Source organism: Hyperolius riggenbachi, chromosome 11, assembly GCF_040937935.1.
Source record: "Hyperolius riggenbachi isolate aHypRig1 chromosome 11, aHypRig1.pri, whole genome shotgun sequence".
Lineage (NCBI taxonomy): Eukaryota > Metazoa > Chordata > Amphibia > Anura > Hyperoliidae > Hyperolius > Hyperolius riggenbachi.
In genome coordinates, this window is record NC_090656.1 from 14,279,226 (window position 1) to 14,294,677 (window position 15,452).

The 15,452-nt window shown below is 48.1% G+C and overlaps 1 protein-coding gene across 1 annotated transcript in view; it reads right to left on the reverse strand.

The window, feature by feature from the left end:
- TERF2 (telomeric repeat binding factor 2) overlaps positions 1 to 15,452 on the reverse strand; it is a 34,170-nt gene that overhangs the window by 6,109 nt on the left and 12,609 nt on the right. The window contains exons 5-7 of the mRNA XM_068261248.1: positions 12,429 to 12,575; positions 9,633 to 9,802; positions 6,891 to 7,718 (exon numbers count right to left, since the gene is read on the reverse strand). Coding sequence (XP_068117349.1) covers positions 6,891 to 7,718; positions 9,633 to 9,802; positions 12,429 to 12,575 — 1,145 coding nt within the window. The remainder of the gene's footprint in view (positions 1 to 6,890; positions 7,719 to 9,632; positions 9,803 to 12,428; positions 12,576 to 15,452) is intronic.

Genomic DNA, 15,452 nt, shown 5'->3' on the forward strand with positions numbered 1-15,452 from the left:
AATTTTTTAAGTTTTAAGGTTTTTAGGCTGTTGTGTATCTTTTAGAGCAGAGAGGAGTTCTGAGTTTAGGTCCGCTTTTTAAGTACAGAACAGGAAATAAGCTATTGCACCATTTTTCATTTAGACTTAAAGTACCCCTAACCTCGTTGTATAATATAATGTGTTTAATGCTTTATCTATTTTCTTCACTGTGATATAAATCACAGTGCCTGTCTCCCACTTTAGCACCCTCCCGCCCCCCCTCCCCCCCCCCCCCCCGATCTGCTCGGCCGGAATCTTTGATGGAGCAGAATGTTGAGGATGGGCTGGGAGGAAGTGTGAGTACTTCCTCCTCTCTGCCCGTCATCTGTAACGTCCCCCGCACTCGCCCGCTATTAGTTGCTATTTGCACAGCGTGCTGCGGAGCTGCGCTGTGTGTGGTAATTTAGCTCTGAACGATAGTGTCCTAATACAGCTATTAGTACCCTGTTGTTCTGAGCTAAATTACCGCAAGACCGCACACAGCGCAGCTCCGCAGTGCACTGTGCTAATAGGAACTAATAGCAGGCGAGTGCGGGGGACGTTACAGATGACGGGCAGAGAGGAGGAAGTACTCACACTTCCTCCCAGCCCATCCTCGAGCTCTGCATTTACAGACGAACAGAGCAGGGGACGGGGGGAGCGCTGGAGGGGGAGAATAGTGCGGTGACTCTTAAGTCACAGCGTCACAGCACAGCTAATAAATTAAGCATTAAACATAGTATATGATACAAGGAGGTCAGGGGTACTTTAAGGTGGCCATACATCTCTCGCCTTGCGGCCGATCGAGAATCCGATTTGATAATTATCCAATCAGATGAAAATTGGTGCTACCAAGAGCATGCCCGATTGACGATCGGACCAATTTTTGGCCGAAATTGGTCACATGCATTGATCGGACATGCTGCAAGATGTTGAGCCGGCCTGGCTGTGAGCATTTATACATTACCTGTCCTGTGTCAACCACTGCGCGGTCCCCATCCGTCTTCTGAGGGATCTGTTGCAGTAAGCAGGCCACACTTCAGTGCAGTCCGCGATAACCCTGGGCAGACGGATGTATTCCCCCATATAGCCTATTGGGGTCTGTTTCCACTACAAAGTGATGCGAGTGCGGCTACCTAGCCTCATCGTATTGAGAAGATGGGACGCGGCTGCGGGCGGATGCGGCCATGCGAGAATCTGTAACATTCTGCAGATTCTCAGATTGCTCCGCACAACATGTACGCAGTGGAAACTCTTCCACTGGCGTGCATGTGTTTCAGGAAACCCGAGGTGCGATGCGGTCATGCAGCCGCATCACACCGCTCCTAGTGGAAACGGGTCCTAACGCATCTGCCCTGAGCTGCAGCCAGACCATCGGAGCGGAAATTACACTGTCCGCTCCCGCTGGTCCGGCAAAAACCGAGCCTGACAGCTGAGGGATTCACTGCTCAGACACATCATAAGGCCATTTGTCAGCAGAGACACAGAGACACAAGTCACTTACACCAGCACTGAAATATCTTATAGAATCCAAAAAGTCTATTCCTCTTGCAGCTGCTTTTCACCCCCATTTCTTCTTATGGACTGTTCCTGAATGCCTGCGATACATACTTACAACAGTGATGTGTGCACACCAGGAACTGTGAAATTTTAAATAAATTAGTGTTCCTTATGGGGAAAAAAATACCCTGAAATGCTGCCGATTTTGATTAGGATTTTTAAAAAGTCATTCAATTCAGGATTTAAGATTTATGATCCTTCAGCCACTTCATCCCACAGGCTATTTTACCCTCCCCACCAGGAGCCTTTTTCACATTTCAGCGCTCCTCTCATTCATTTGCCAACAACATTATCACTACTTTTCACACCTAAATGATCTAGATGTTTTTGTCACAAATTAGGTCTTTTGGGGTGCAATTTGTTTTCAGTTATTACTTAGTCTTTTTTTCAGTCAAAAAAAAAAAAAACGAAAAAAAAAACAAAAAAAAAAAAAACATACTATTTCTCCAATGTCATCCCCTATATGTTTAAAATAAAAATGCTACTGTAGATAAAACCCACACAATTTGCCCATTTGTCCCAGCTATCACAACATTTAAATTATGTCCATAGTACAATCTATGGCGACAATATATTATTTGGAAATAAGGGTATATTTTTTCTGTTTCCCCCCTTTACCCCTTCAATAAATTAAATTTTCATCCTTATTTCTTCTATCCTATAAGTTCCTATACCTGTTCTAATGTGCTCTGTCTAACTGCAGCCTTTTCTAATTGCACAGTGGCTGTATTATCTGTTATATGATCTAATCTTCTCTCCTCTGTCGGGCTGAGGCAGTCAGGCTGGAATGTGCTGTGCTGCTTGTGATTGGATAGAAGCTATACACACCCTCTCCAGGCCCCCTGCACACTCTGTATGACTCACACACTGAGCTACTCTCCGCCTATCACTTGCTATGTCTTTTGTTTGTAAACACTGCATAAAACTGGCAATTACAAGCTAGGATTGCAGCAGGGAGAGGCAGAAACAGAACAGAGGGGCCCAGGAGAACATAATGAATAGAATGGAATGCTATTTATTGTAAGAATTTTAGAGTACAGATTCTCTTTAAATCCTGTCACTTTTTTTTTTACTCAAGTATAAACTGGTAATTATGGGGAGGGGGAATAAGGGGTTAATAACTATAGAGGATGTATTTTGTAATGCATTTTTTGTTTAACTTCTTGTCCACTAGGTGGCGCTTCACACTATCCTGTGTTTATGTTCTGTTTTTTTTTTTTTTTTTTAACGAATGAACATGGCTTCTAGCAAACCCATGATCATTCATTCACAGGCACTTTGATTTACAGAGCGTTTAAATGTTTCAACTTTGCGAGAAGTAGTTAAAGGGATCCTATAGTGAGGAATAAATAAACCACCACATCTGGTATTAAAGGGATACTTAAGTCAAAAATAAAACATGATTTTTACTCACCTGGGGCATCCCTCAGCCCCCTGAAACTGTATGGTGCCCTCGCAGCCTGGCTCCGATCCACCTGTCCCCGCCGGCGGCTACTTCCGGGTTCGGCGACAGCCGCTGACAGGCTGGGAACGCGAGTCATTCTCCGCGTTCCCAGCCGCTATATCACCCTCTATGCTGCTATAGCATATAACATATACACTTTTGCTGCATAGAGGGTGATATAGCGGCTGGGAACGCGGAGAATCACTTGCGTTCCCGGCCTGTCAGCGGCTCTCGCCGAACCCGGAAGTAGCCGCCGGCGGGGACAGGTGGATCAGAGCGAAGTTGCGAGGGCACCATACAGCTTCAGGGGGCTGAGGGATGCCCTAGGTGAGTAAAAATCATTTTTTATTTTTGACTTAAGTATCCCTTTAACTGTGCTGGCAGTCAATGCTATCATTTACCGGATCAGAGTTAGGCCTAGAACCCACTAGAGTTTGGTTTTTTTTTGAGCATTTAGGGAGTGCTTTCAATCCCTAGTTATTTTTCTAAACGCTCTGCCAATGTAAATGGATGGGACAGATTTCACTAGAGCGATTGTGATTAACCACCCTGGCGTTCTGATTAAATCGCCAGGGTGGCTGCGGGAGGGTTTTTTTTAAATTAAAAAAAAAAACTATTTCATGCAGCCAACTGAAAGTTGGCTGCATGAAAGCCCACTAGAGGGCGCTCCGGAGGCGTTCTTCCGATCGCCTCCGGCGCCCAGAATAAACAAGGAAGGCCGCAATGAGCGGCCTTCCTTGTTTTGCTTACATCGTCGCCATAGCGACGAGCGGAGTGACGTCATCGACGTCAGCCGACGTCCTGACGTCAGCCGCCTCCGATCCAGCCCTTAGCGCTGGCCGGAACTTTTTGTTCCGGCTACGCTGGGCTCAGGCGGCTGGGGGGACCCTCTTTCGCCCCTGCTCGCGGCGGATCGCCGCAGAGCGGCGGCGATCAGGCAGCACACGCGGCTGGCAAAGTGCCGGCTGCATGTGCTGCTTTTTATTTGATGAAAATCGGCCCAGCAGGGCCTGAGCGGCAGCCTCCGGCGGTGTTGGACGAGCTGAGCTCGTCCAGACCGCTCAGGTGGTTAAAGGACTTCCGAGGCCAAATTTAGAAAAAAAAAAAAGTTAGATACCTGCATCAGTTTGGAAGGCACAGAGGACGCCGTCCGCGCCGATCAATAGCCCCCTGAACGGCTCCCGACCGCACGGGCCAGGTCGGGCTCTCCTGCCTGTACAAAGCTGGCCCGCCGGAACTGGCCGCGGCTGCGCAGTCCGCATAGCCGCGAGTGCGGCTTCGCAGCTCTAGGGCCAACCCCCCAATCCACGTAACAGGCTGTTTCCTGTAGCGTGGATTGGGGGGGTTGGCCTTAGAGCTGCGCATCAGCACTCGCGGCTATGCGGACTGCGCAGCCGCAGCTCCGGCAGCCATCTTTATGCAGGCAGGAGAGCCCGACCTGGCCCGTGCGGTCGGGAGCCGTTCGGGGGGCTATTGAGTGGCAGGGACCCGGCGCAACGGCACGGACGGCATCCTCCGTGCCTTCCAAACTGATGCAGGTATCTAACTTTTTTCATTTTTTTCCCTAAATTTGGCCTTGGAAGTCCTGTAAGGAAATCGTATTTGCAGGACGTGCAGCATTTTGGGAGCGTTTCCATTCTAATGAATTGTATAGGAGCAGGGAAACCGCTCCCAAAACGCTATCACAAAACGTTAGCGATAGCGTTTTACGCTTTGTAATGGGTTCCAGGCAATAATATAGTTCAGTATTTCCCAAAGTAAGCTTTTGAGAGTCCAACCAGCAGCCTGGTCACACAGAGGTGGACCTAGAGGTGGTGGTTCCCTCGGCCCCTTTTACCCATATTGTCTCCTCATATGTTGCCCGGCACCCTCCAGTTAGATGATAATAATATAAGCTTGTATGCAGATTTACAGGATAGCCAAGCCCGGGGCTTCTTTCAGCCTTTAGCAGACTATGAGGTTCCTTGCTGTAGTTCCGAGGTCCTCTCCGAAAGAACCCGGAACACAGCAAGAAACTCCGCATGCACGGGCCTCTCTCAATCACGCTTCCTTGGCCAGAAAGGTTCTGCACTTGCACAGCTTAACCACTTAACGACCGCCTAACGCCGATAGGCGTCGGCAGGTCGAAGTGGTGTTTCCATAGATGTCAGTTCACAGAGGGTGTCTCCGTGAACAGCCTGCAAGCCTCCGATCGCGGCTCGCAGGCTAATTGTAAACACACGGGGAAGAAATTTTAGTTTTAGGAAGAAAGTGTTTACATCATACGGCGCTGCTGTCACAGCAGCGCCGTAAAGGAGATTGGCGATCCCCAGCCTCTGATTGGCCGGGTATCGCCGCCGCCTGATAGGCTAAAGCCTATTAGAGGCGGTACAGGACGGATCGCCGTCCTGTGCCGCCCATAGCCAGAGGGAGAGGGAGGAATATCGCTGCGGAGGGGGGCTTTGAGGAGTCGTCGTCACCCCCCCGCTCGGCCACACATAGCGGCGGCGATCAGACCCCCCCGCAGGCCAAAGGGGGGGGGGGGGGGGGGGTGTCATCGCCCTGCCACAATCATGATCTGTGCTGCGGGCTGGAGAGCCCACGCAGCACAGATCAGCCAAAAATAGCGGGGTCCTTAAAGAAGATCTGTATTTTAAAAAAGTCCCCTGGGGGGTACTTACCTCGAGAGGGGGAATCCTCTGGATCCTACCGAGCTTTCCTCCGTCGTCCTCCGTCCCACCGTTGCCCTGCCGGGAACCACTGAATCACGGTGAGGTAAGTATTTACTCACCGCGATCCTGCGCAGGCGCACTAGCTGCTCTTTCTTTGGGTTAATGCAGAAATAGCCGAACCAGATCGATCTGCTCTACTGCGCAGGCGCAATTCTTTTACTCAGTAGTGGAGGTATACGAAATGAAGCGCCGCTAGAGCGCTGGTTCCCTGAAAGGTAAATATATCAAGCCTTGTCAAGCTTGTCGGGGGAGCCAGAGCTGGATTTCTCCAAGCTTCAGAGGTCGGGGAAGCCTCATTGGGACCCTGAGGCCCCCCCCCCCCCTCCTGAGGTAAGTATCCCCCGGAGGGTTTTTTGTTTTTAACTACAGAGTCTCTTTAAAGTGAACCAGAGACGCAGCACCTTCGTGTATTTTACCATATATATCAGTGGGAACATTACAGAAAACACCTACCCTGCTCTCTGTTTTATTCTTCACTGTTCAGCTTGCTTCTTATCAGCCCTGATAAAATCCCTGACTGAGCATTCAGTCTGGCTTTGCTCAGGAATCTTTATAGCTGAGTCATTATAGCAGAGCCACAAGGGGGCAGGCTTGGGCTTGAAAAGACATCACAGAAGACAGACTCAGCTATAAAAATTCCTGAGCAAAGCCAGACTGAATGCTCAGTCGGGGATTTTATCAGGGCTGATAACAGGCAGGCCGAGCAGTGAAGGATGAAACAGAGAGCAGGGTAGGTGTTTTCTCTAATGTTCCCACAGATATATATGGTAAAATACATGAGGGTGCTTCCTCTCTGGTTCACTTTAAGTCAGAACTGTGCAAGTGCAAAATGCTCCCAGCTGCTGTCGTTTGATCAAGAGAGGCGCATGTGCAGTAGATTGCGACCACAGCTGTGGTCATAGATCTTTCAAAGGGGACAGCGGCATCCTGGAGAGCAGCGGAATTACACCGAGGGACCTGATAAGACTGCTAGGGGCTGGAAGAATCATTGGAGAATTAAATCTAATCTTCCCCAGCTTGGATATTGTTTAATGCAAATTAAGCAGAAGTAGTATTTTCTGTTCCTTTAGATATGCAGTGACCTGTATTAAAAACCAGCCCTATTCTGTTAGTAACATTTAGGTCAGGGGAAACAAATTGGTTAAGAGAACCATAATTCCACAGTGAATACGTACATTTTGTTACGCTTTTTTGCGGGTGAAGAGCTGAACAATGAATCTTGGTGCAAGTTCGACCTGGTAGACCTGGTGGTCTTGGCCGGTGGGGAAGATGGATCTTGGTGCACGGTAGACCTAGTGGCCTTGGCCTGTGGGGAAGATGGATCTTGGTGCACGGCAGACCGGGTGGTCTTTTCCGGTGAAGGAGATGGATCTTGGTGCACGGCAGACCGGGTGGTCTTTTCCGGCGAAGGAGATGGATCTTCGTGCACGGCAGACCGGGTGGTCTTTTCCGGTGAAGGAGATGGATCTTGGTGTACGGTAGACCCAGTTGTCTTGGTCGGTGAAGGAGATTGATCTTGGTGCACGGTAGACCTGGTGGTTTTGGCCGGTAAAGAAGTTTGATCTTGGTGCACTGTAGACCTGGTGGTCTTGGTCGGTGAAGGAGATGGGTCTTGGTGCACGGTAGACCTGGTGGTCTTGGTCGGTGAAGGAGATGGATCTCGGTGCTCTGTAGACCTGGTGGTCTTGGCCGGTGGGGTAGATGGATCTTGGCACACGTTCTCCTCTTCGCAGATGCTATCATGCTGACTGTCCCACTCCATGATGAGCCGGCTAAGAGATACTGAAGGGTTGGGGAACTGCAGCACCGGTAAGCGTAACGGAGCTTGATTATCGGAGCCCGTGCAAAGCCTCTTCCTGTCTGCGTTTGTAGAAGAGTCTTTTCTGAAAACCTTCCGGGAAAGTTCCGAAAATGTATTTTCTACGTTCTCATCGTTGCTCAGAGATTTGAAGGCACATCTCAATTCAGGAAGACTGTAAACGGGATTACAGTCGTCTTCTGCCCTAATAGGATAGAAAATGGACAGCCGTGAACAATGTACAAAAAAAGGATATGAAACTAAACTGGAAAATTTGAGGAGTATCATTTAAAAAACTTTTAAAGTAAAGCCAAATCTGGAGGAGAGTGAGCTTTACAATAAGGAGGCTTCAAGAATCGTCTGGTGTCAGCAGCGTTAACTTGCACTGTGTCTGTAAACCGTTAGATGTCTGAGACTCCGCATTGTAGCACATGTTGTCTTTTAGTCTAGACTTAAGCCTCATACAAAGACTGTCACTTGACAGGGATCAGGACTCGATCTCTCAGATGAGAGTGGGAGGGCAGAGGCTGTACAGCAATGTCACTGGCCTCCAGGCTAGCAACCAAGGCTGTGGAGTCGGTACAAAAATCATCCGACTCTTCAGTTTATGAAACCTTCGACTCCAGGTACTGAAAAATGCTCCAACTCTGGCTCCTCGACTCCTTCATTCTAATACTTACCAGGGCTGTGGAGATGGTAAAAAAAAAATCCAGGGCTGTGGATTCGAGGAGTGTTGGAGCAATTTTGGGTGCCGGGATTCGGAGGTTTCATAAACTGAGGAGTCGGAGTCGGATGATTTTTGTACCAAATTCACAGCCCTGGTAATTATTAGACTAAGGAGTCGGAGTCGAGGAGTCAGAGCAATTTTGGGTACCTGAGTCGGAGGTTTCGTAAACTGAAGTCTGATGATTTCTGTACCGACTCCACAGCCCTGCAAAAATCACCCGACTCAGGCACCTCAATTTATAATACCACTGACTCCGGGTACCCAAACTGCTCCGACTCCGCGTTCTGTTTATACACGAGGGCCGAAGGAGCGGTGCATGAGGAGCGTGGATCCACTGGTCTTATCGCTGGCCAAGGAATCAGGTGGCATCAGGTGGCTGCTGTACCTACGTGCTTTCGTGGTTGTAATCAGCCACCTCTGACGCGTTTCATCCAGCGTGTGTACAAGGCTTTCCCAGTAACAGTCAGTATTTGCGTTCTGAATTTGGAAACAATTAGTGTGTGACCCCCACCTTGCCTGAGTAGACTCTCCCACGTATCTGGCATGATGTATATATAGCTTTATGCAATCTCCCCCCAAGGACCGATGCTACCATATTGGCAGCCTGTAGTACTCCCCGTGGCTCCGTGCAGTTCCGTCTTCATCTCTGCCGGCTGCATCTTCTCAGTGAGCTGGCAGCAGGTTATTATGGAATAACATGGGCCGGGTCATGGAGGAGAGGCGCCCCCGAGATGATAAAGATGTGAACACTGAGTCAGGGGCTAATGGAGGAGGGCACTAGCCAAGACAGGTGACCTGCTACACTGCTGGAAATTGCAGTCCACGGGACCACAATAAGGCCTGAAACCCACTACAAAACGCTATCGCTAATCGCTAGCGTTTTGTATGAGCGGTTTGCAAGCGATTTCATAAACGTTTTCAGTAGCGATTTTAAAAAGTGTAATCAATTTGCCAGAGGTTGTGTAGCGATTGTCGTTTTTAATTCTGATTGGTCCTTTCAATTATTTTTAATGTTGTTACAGTGCGCAGTAACTTCAAAACGCTTGCAAAATCTCTGTGCAGGTTTTCATAAGCGATTATGCCAGCGTTTATATACTTTACATTGCAGAAACGCTAAAGCTAACCGCTAACGCTAAACGCGAAAAATGCTGCATGTCCTGCGTTTTTGGTAATCGCAATCGCTCCAGTGGAATTTGTCCCATCCATTAACATTAGCTGAGCGTTTAGGGAAATCGCTAGCGGTTTGAATCGCTCCCTAAGAGCTCAGAAAATCACTCTAGTGGGTTTGAGCCCTAAAGTTGATGGGAGACCTGGGGGAGGGGGCATTTCGGGGCCCCTGGGGGTAGGCTGGGAAAACTGGCAGAAATAAATAAGGCTGCCTCCTACACCCACCTTGTTTCGGGGGCTGCCACTTCGTCTCTAGCATTGGCATCCAGATCTGGGGTTTTTGAAGCGTCACTCGTTTCCATATTCACCGGCGGTGCAGAGTCCGTCTCTTCCGTATGAGGAATGCGCCCCTTCTCGCCTTTTTCCTCTGATTTTTGCTGCTTCTTCAGTGCGACCTGAACACAAACATGAAAGTTATCAGGACTTGTAAAAAGCCACAGTCTGCAGACAGAAGGAATATGATGTGATGTACAGGAAAGTACCTGATGCCATAAGACTTGTAATTAAGGAGGAAGGAAGGAGGAGGAGGAGGAGGGAGGAGGAGGAGCAGCAGCAGCAGAAAAAAAAGGCAGTTTTACTTACCTGGGGCTTCTACCGGCCCCCCTGCAGTCCCCCTGTGCCCGCGCTGGGACTCACGATCCTACGGTGTCCCGCCGTGGTCAAGTTTCAATTTGCCCTGACTGGCCAGTCGATAGCCATGGCGCCTGCGTAGCCGTGGCCATGTGCGTCCTCGTTCCCGTCTCTGGAAGCATCCTGCGAAGGCGCAGTATTAAAAAATCTCTACTGCACCTGTGCAGGATGCTCCTGGTGATGGGAGCACAACCGAGGACGCACGTGGCCTCACAGGCGCAGTGGCCTGTTGGGGGAAATCAAAACTTAGCCACGGCGGGACACCGGAGGAACCTGACTACCAGCGTGGGCACAGGGGGACTGCAGGGGGCCGGTAGAAGCCCCAAGTAAAACTGCCTTTTTTACTACACGTTAGGTTCCCTTTGAAGAGACTCTGAAGCCTCGCAAAAAACATGTTTTTCCTTTAAAAACCTCTAACATTAATGCCCTAACTGAAACGCCGCCTCCCTGCGGCTGAACACTCAATAAATCACCCCAAACTCCCAGGGCTAATTGCGGGGCTCCTTCCATGCGGAGGCAGAGCTTTGTGCAGTAGCTCTGCCTCTGCTTCAGTCAATCTGTGCTGAACTCCGCCTCCTCCTGCCCCTCTGAGTCTTCGTTCACTGAAAGGGGCGGGGAGAGGCGGTGAGCATAGCTCTGCCTCCCCCGGGCAGCAACATTTTTGCCCCGGGGAGTTTGGGGTGATTTATTGAGTGTTCAGCCGCAGGGATGCAGCGTTTCAGTTAGGCCATTAATGTTGAAGAGGTTTTTAAAGGAAAAACATGTTTTTTGCAAGGCTTCAGAGTCTCTTTAACAGCCCCGTGACTGTGGTCACTGGCCCATATTTATCATACCCAGTGTCAAGAAAAACTGGAGCAAAATTGGGGAAGCAACAGAGCAGATGGCCCATATCCAAGGACCACCTGTTAGTGCCATTAAAATATAGGTGAACCAACTGTGAAGATTACTAATCTCAAAGTGGATCCGAGATGAACTTTTACTTATTGCATAATTGTGTTCCTTTCCTATTGTTTATACGGCATTCCTCAAGCCAAATACTTCTTTGTTTTTGTTCTAATACTCTAATTCCCTATAAACTAAACAAGCCACGCCCACAGGTTTTCAGAGAGCCATGGCACTTTCAGACAGTAGCAAGGGCTCATGGGAGCTCAGTCTGGGCAGGAGGAGGGGGAGGTATTACTAGCCAGAGATTTCAGAGGCAGAGGGGAGGAGGGAGGATTAGGTTTTTTTGCTCAAGATGCAGATAAGCCTGCCTCTGTGTAATGTTTACAAACAACATGGCTGCTGTCGTATCACAGGAAGAAATAATAATATTCTATTAAAGCTGAATGTAGCTAGATTTGCTGTGTAAACTATCTAAACTTTAGATAAGATATATATACAAGTTACTTGTTATAGTTCGTTTTTCATCTCAGATCCGCTTTAAGCTCCAGTTCTCCGAGTGTCGGGCAGATGGGCTCTCAGCCACTGTAAGGGCTCTGCCTCTGACACAGGAGACCAGGCTTCAAAACTCGGCCCTTCCTGTTCAGTAAGCCAGCATCTATTCAGCAGGAGACCTTGGGCAAGAATCCCTAACACTGCGACTGCCTATAGTGCGTGCCCTAGTGGCTGCAGCTCTGGCGCTTTGAGTTCGCCAGGATAAAAAAAAAAGCACAATATAAAGGTTCTGTGTCTGTCCTACCAGCAATATATATGCTATATGAGTGGTTTCACAGATATTGCCCAATGAAATAACTAGAGTCCTAGAACAGAATCCCTTTATAGAAAATATATTCTGGTAGTTATATACAAGAAATATACAGAAATTACATAGAGCAGGGTTATAATCAGCATTCAAATACAGGTAGTCCCTAACTTATTAACATCCGAAAGTTTTCAAAAAGACGTTTTTGAGAAAATTGATTAAAAAAAATATAAAGAAAAATTTTTTTTTAACAGATTTTGGACTGAAGCAGTACAGATTCTACAGCTTCAGTATTCCACATGCCCGCCGCTACACCAATCTCGCTGCTCTTTCCACACCGCAATTCTCTTGCTCTGCCGTCTATAAGGAAGTACCTGGGTCGCGGCTTGGCTTCCTATTGGTGGAAACTAAAAGAGGCGGGAAGAGCCTGGAATCAAGGCGGAGATGCTACGAGGCTGACTGACAGCCTCACATAAATAAAGTCAGCTAGCGACAAGAAGAGTGTCACTAGACTGGAGAGCACGGCGGGGGGAGGGGGACTGGCAGCGGTGGTACAGTGACCCAGAGGCATGTTGTGCACACGACATGCCTGTGGGTCCTATTAGGATTATAATGCCGGCTCGGGTTCTCTTTAATTACATGACCCCTATCCACTGCTAGGCCTCCCGCCCCAATAACAGCGCTATTCATAAAGTAGATGTACTCACAGTCATCAGGAAGAACGGAACCTCTTTGATGCTTTCTTCAAACGTCTGGTACATTTTCTGCTTGACGGATGACATGGAGAATCCGGACACCACTGAGTGATTCAGGTTCTTGGTCTGGATAACACGCTGTAGAACAGTCCGCAGTGCCTGGAAGAGGTACAGCAGGTGACAAGTCACCAAACACTCATTTAGAACAGCAAGAAGAGAATAAGTGGAAACCGCTTCACAGGAAACATGTAGGTCAGGCCTGGGCAAAGTCTATCAGATGTTTATATTTGTGTCACTGCAGCACTTTGTCTCTCCTATAGCCTGTCCTGTGCTAGTGGAGACCTCTATAAGGGCGTGTTCACTCTAAGGGCATTTTCGGCATTTTTTCAAGCCCAGGCAATGTTTAAAATCGCCCAACAAAACGCTTGTGCAATGAATCTCTATGAGAAGGTTCATATCAGTGCATTTCGTCCGCTGTGCGCTCCGCAAAGCGCTGCCTGGACCATTTTTGGGGCAACTTTGCTAGAATGGAAGGTATAGGAAGAGCGTTAAACGCTCACAAAATTGCTTTGTGCAGCGATTGCGTTCACGATTTTAAGAATAAATACATTGTATTTATTATATTCTGTGTCAAAGAGTTCACTTTTGACTTGCGTGAGGGGGCAGAAAAAAAAAACAAAACAAAAAAAAAACTCAAAAAACAAAAAATCGTGCTGCAAAAGCACTTTAGAAAAGCGGTTTAAAAAAAAAAAAACGCAGCGCGCAGGCAAGTGCCAGGAGGCGCTAAAATAAAATTGCGCACGAAATCGCATAACACTTGCGATTTCGATTTTCCATGTGAACAGAGCCTAATTGCAAATGGCAAGCATAGTATTTGACTCTCCCCCCCCTCACATCCTCCAGTGCAGAGTGCAGTCCCTCTCTACCACATTCCACTGCACTCTGCACTCTCCTGTTCCAGCTACTGGGCCTTCTTACTTCAGCTGCTGCCTATCCGCATGTCTCTTGGTCCCCCTGCTGTGCTCCCTGGGATCCTCCACTGCCATCATCTCCAGCCACAATGTGTGAAAATAACTACAAAGGCGGTAACTTAAACTGTAACTGTCGGGCATAAAATCAAAAATCAATTCTTTATTTTTATCTGGTAAACAAGCAATAAGGATGCTAACCAGGCAATCCAAAAGTTAAAATTGTGACAACTGGGCAAATAAAATGTGTCCGTTTTATCCACAGGAGAACGTTTAATTTTAAAACTAGCAATATCAGGTTTTGGATAGGCCCACCTTGCCGTGTTTCTGTAGTCGGGTGCTCAGCCTTGATGCAGAAGCGGCAATACAAGCAATTCAAGGTCGGCTGGCACACATATGTCTGCACTTTAACTGATGAAGGGTACCCTCCGTGGCCCCGAAACAATTGTCATGTTGTGCATACAATAAAACTGCTTGGAACTTTGAACTGGTGTGCCAGCCGACCTTGAATTGCTAATTTTAAAACTATAGAGGCCGAAAACTGAGAAATAAGGCTTTTGTTTCCATTGTTTTCTTATTTTTTCCATTAAAACACATTTAGAATAAAATAATTCTTAGCAAAATGTACTACCCACAGAAAGCCTAATTGGTGGCGAAAAAAACGAGGTATAGATCATTTTCTTGTGATAAGTAGTAATAAAGTTATTAGGGTATAAAAGGGAGGAGCGCTGACAGGTGAAAATTGCTCTGGTCCGTTAGGGTAAAAACCCTTGGGGGTGAACTGGTTAATATTGTAAAAAATAAGCTATTTTATTCATTATGTTATTTTCACCACAGTTCCTCTTTAAACCTGGACCTGAACTCTTGCACAGGAAAGGAGGTAAACATATAGAAATGCACCCTGTATGTATTTAAAGAGTTTAGCCTGTCTAAGTCCCCCTCATCTGTGTCTAATCAAAAGTTGTAATTTGATCCCTCACCTGTGTCAGCTGACTGCCACGGCAGAGTGCTAATTTGAAAGCACAGGATGTTAACAATAGGTTTGCTTTCATGAAAGCAGGCAGCAGACACACTGCAAATTTATTGCAGGATTTATATCAGCTGTAAAAGTAATGTATTTCTTTTAAAGGTCATTATGCTGTTGAATATCTTTTAGAGCAGAGAGGGAGTTCCCTTTCTCCCTTGGGTGATTTCCGTCTATATGGCAGTGAAGTCACTGCCGCGATTGCTGGCGATTCGCGGCAATCACATGCAGCATTTGTCCGTGATTCCAGAGTGATTAGAAAGCTAAAAAGCGATAATTGCAATAGTTCAAAAATCGCAAGAGTGTACAGTGATTTTAACACAATCACGGTAAAATCCCCAGCGCTAATCGGTAGCGTTTTGCGATTACAAGTGAGAAGGTGTCCGAAGTGCTGAGTTCAGGTCCTCTGTAAGGCTGACTTGTTTTATTATGGAATAAATGCGTTGGTTTTTGCAGTGTAGAAGTGAACAGGACCTCCTGCAGAGTCCCACAGCCAGTTCCTCACCCCTGGTATCTGGATTCCTGCTTGTACTCCTCCCCCACAAGTCATGTGGTACCTACAGCAGTGGCGTCAATGTCACAGGGATAGGTTTAATGCCAGCCATGCTTAGCACCATCCAGTTAATAAAAGCTCTTTTATACAGGAGTCATTAACCTCCTTAGCGGTAACCCCGTGTGTGACACGGGGTAAGCCGCCGGAGGGTGCCGCTCAGGCCCTGCTGGGCCGATTTACATAATTTTTTTTCTGCTGCACACAGCTAGCACTTTGCTAGCTGCGTCAGCACACTGATCGGCGCCGGCCCGCTCCCGATCGCCGCTATTCGTTGTGGCGCGCGCCCCCCCCCCCCAGACCCCGTGCGCTGCCTGGCCAATCAGTGCCAGGCAGCGCCGAGGGGTGGATCGGGACTCCCAATGATGTCCCGATGTCGGTGACGTCATCCCGCCCCGTCGCCATGGCGACGGGGAAGCCCTCCAGGAAATCCCGTTCTTTGAACGGGATTTCCTGATTGGAGATCGCCGAAGGCGATCGAAGCGGGCGGGGGG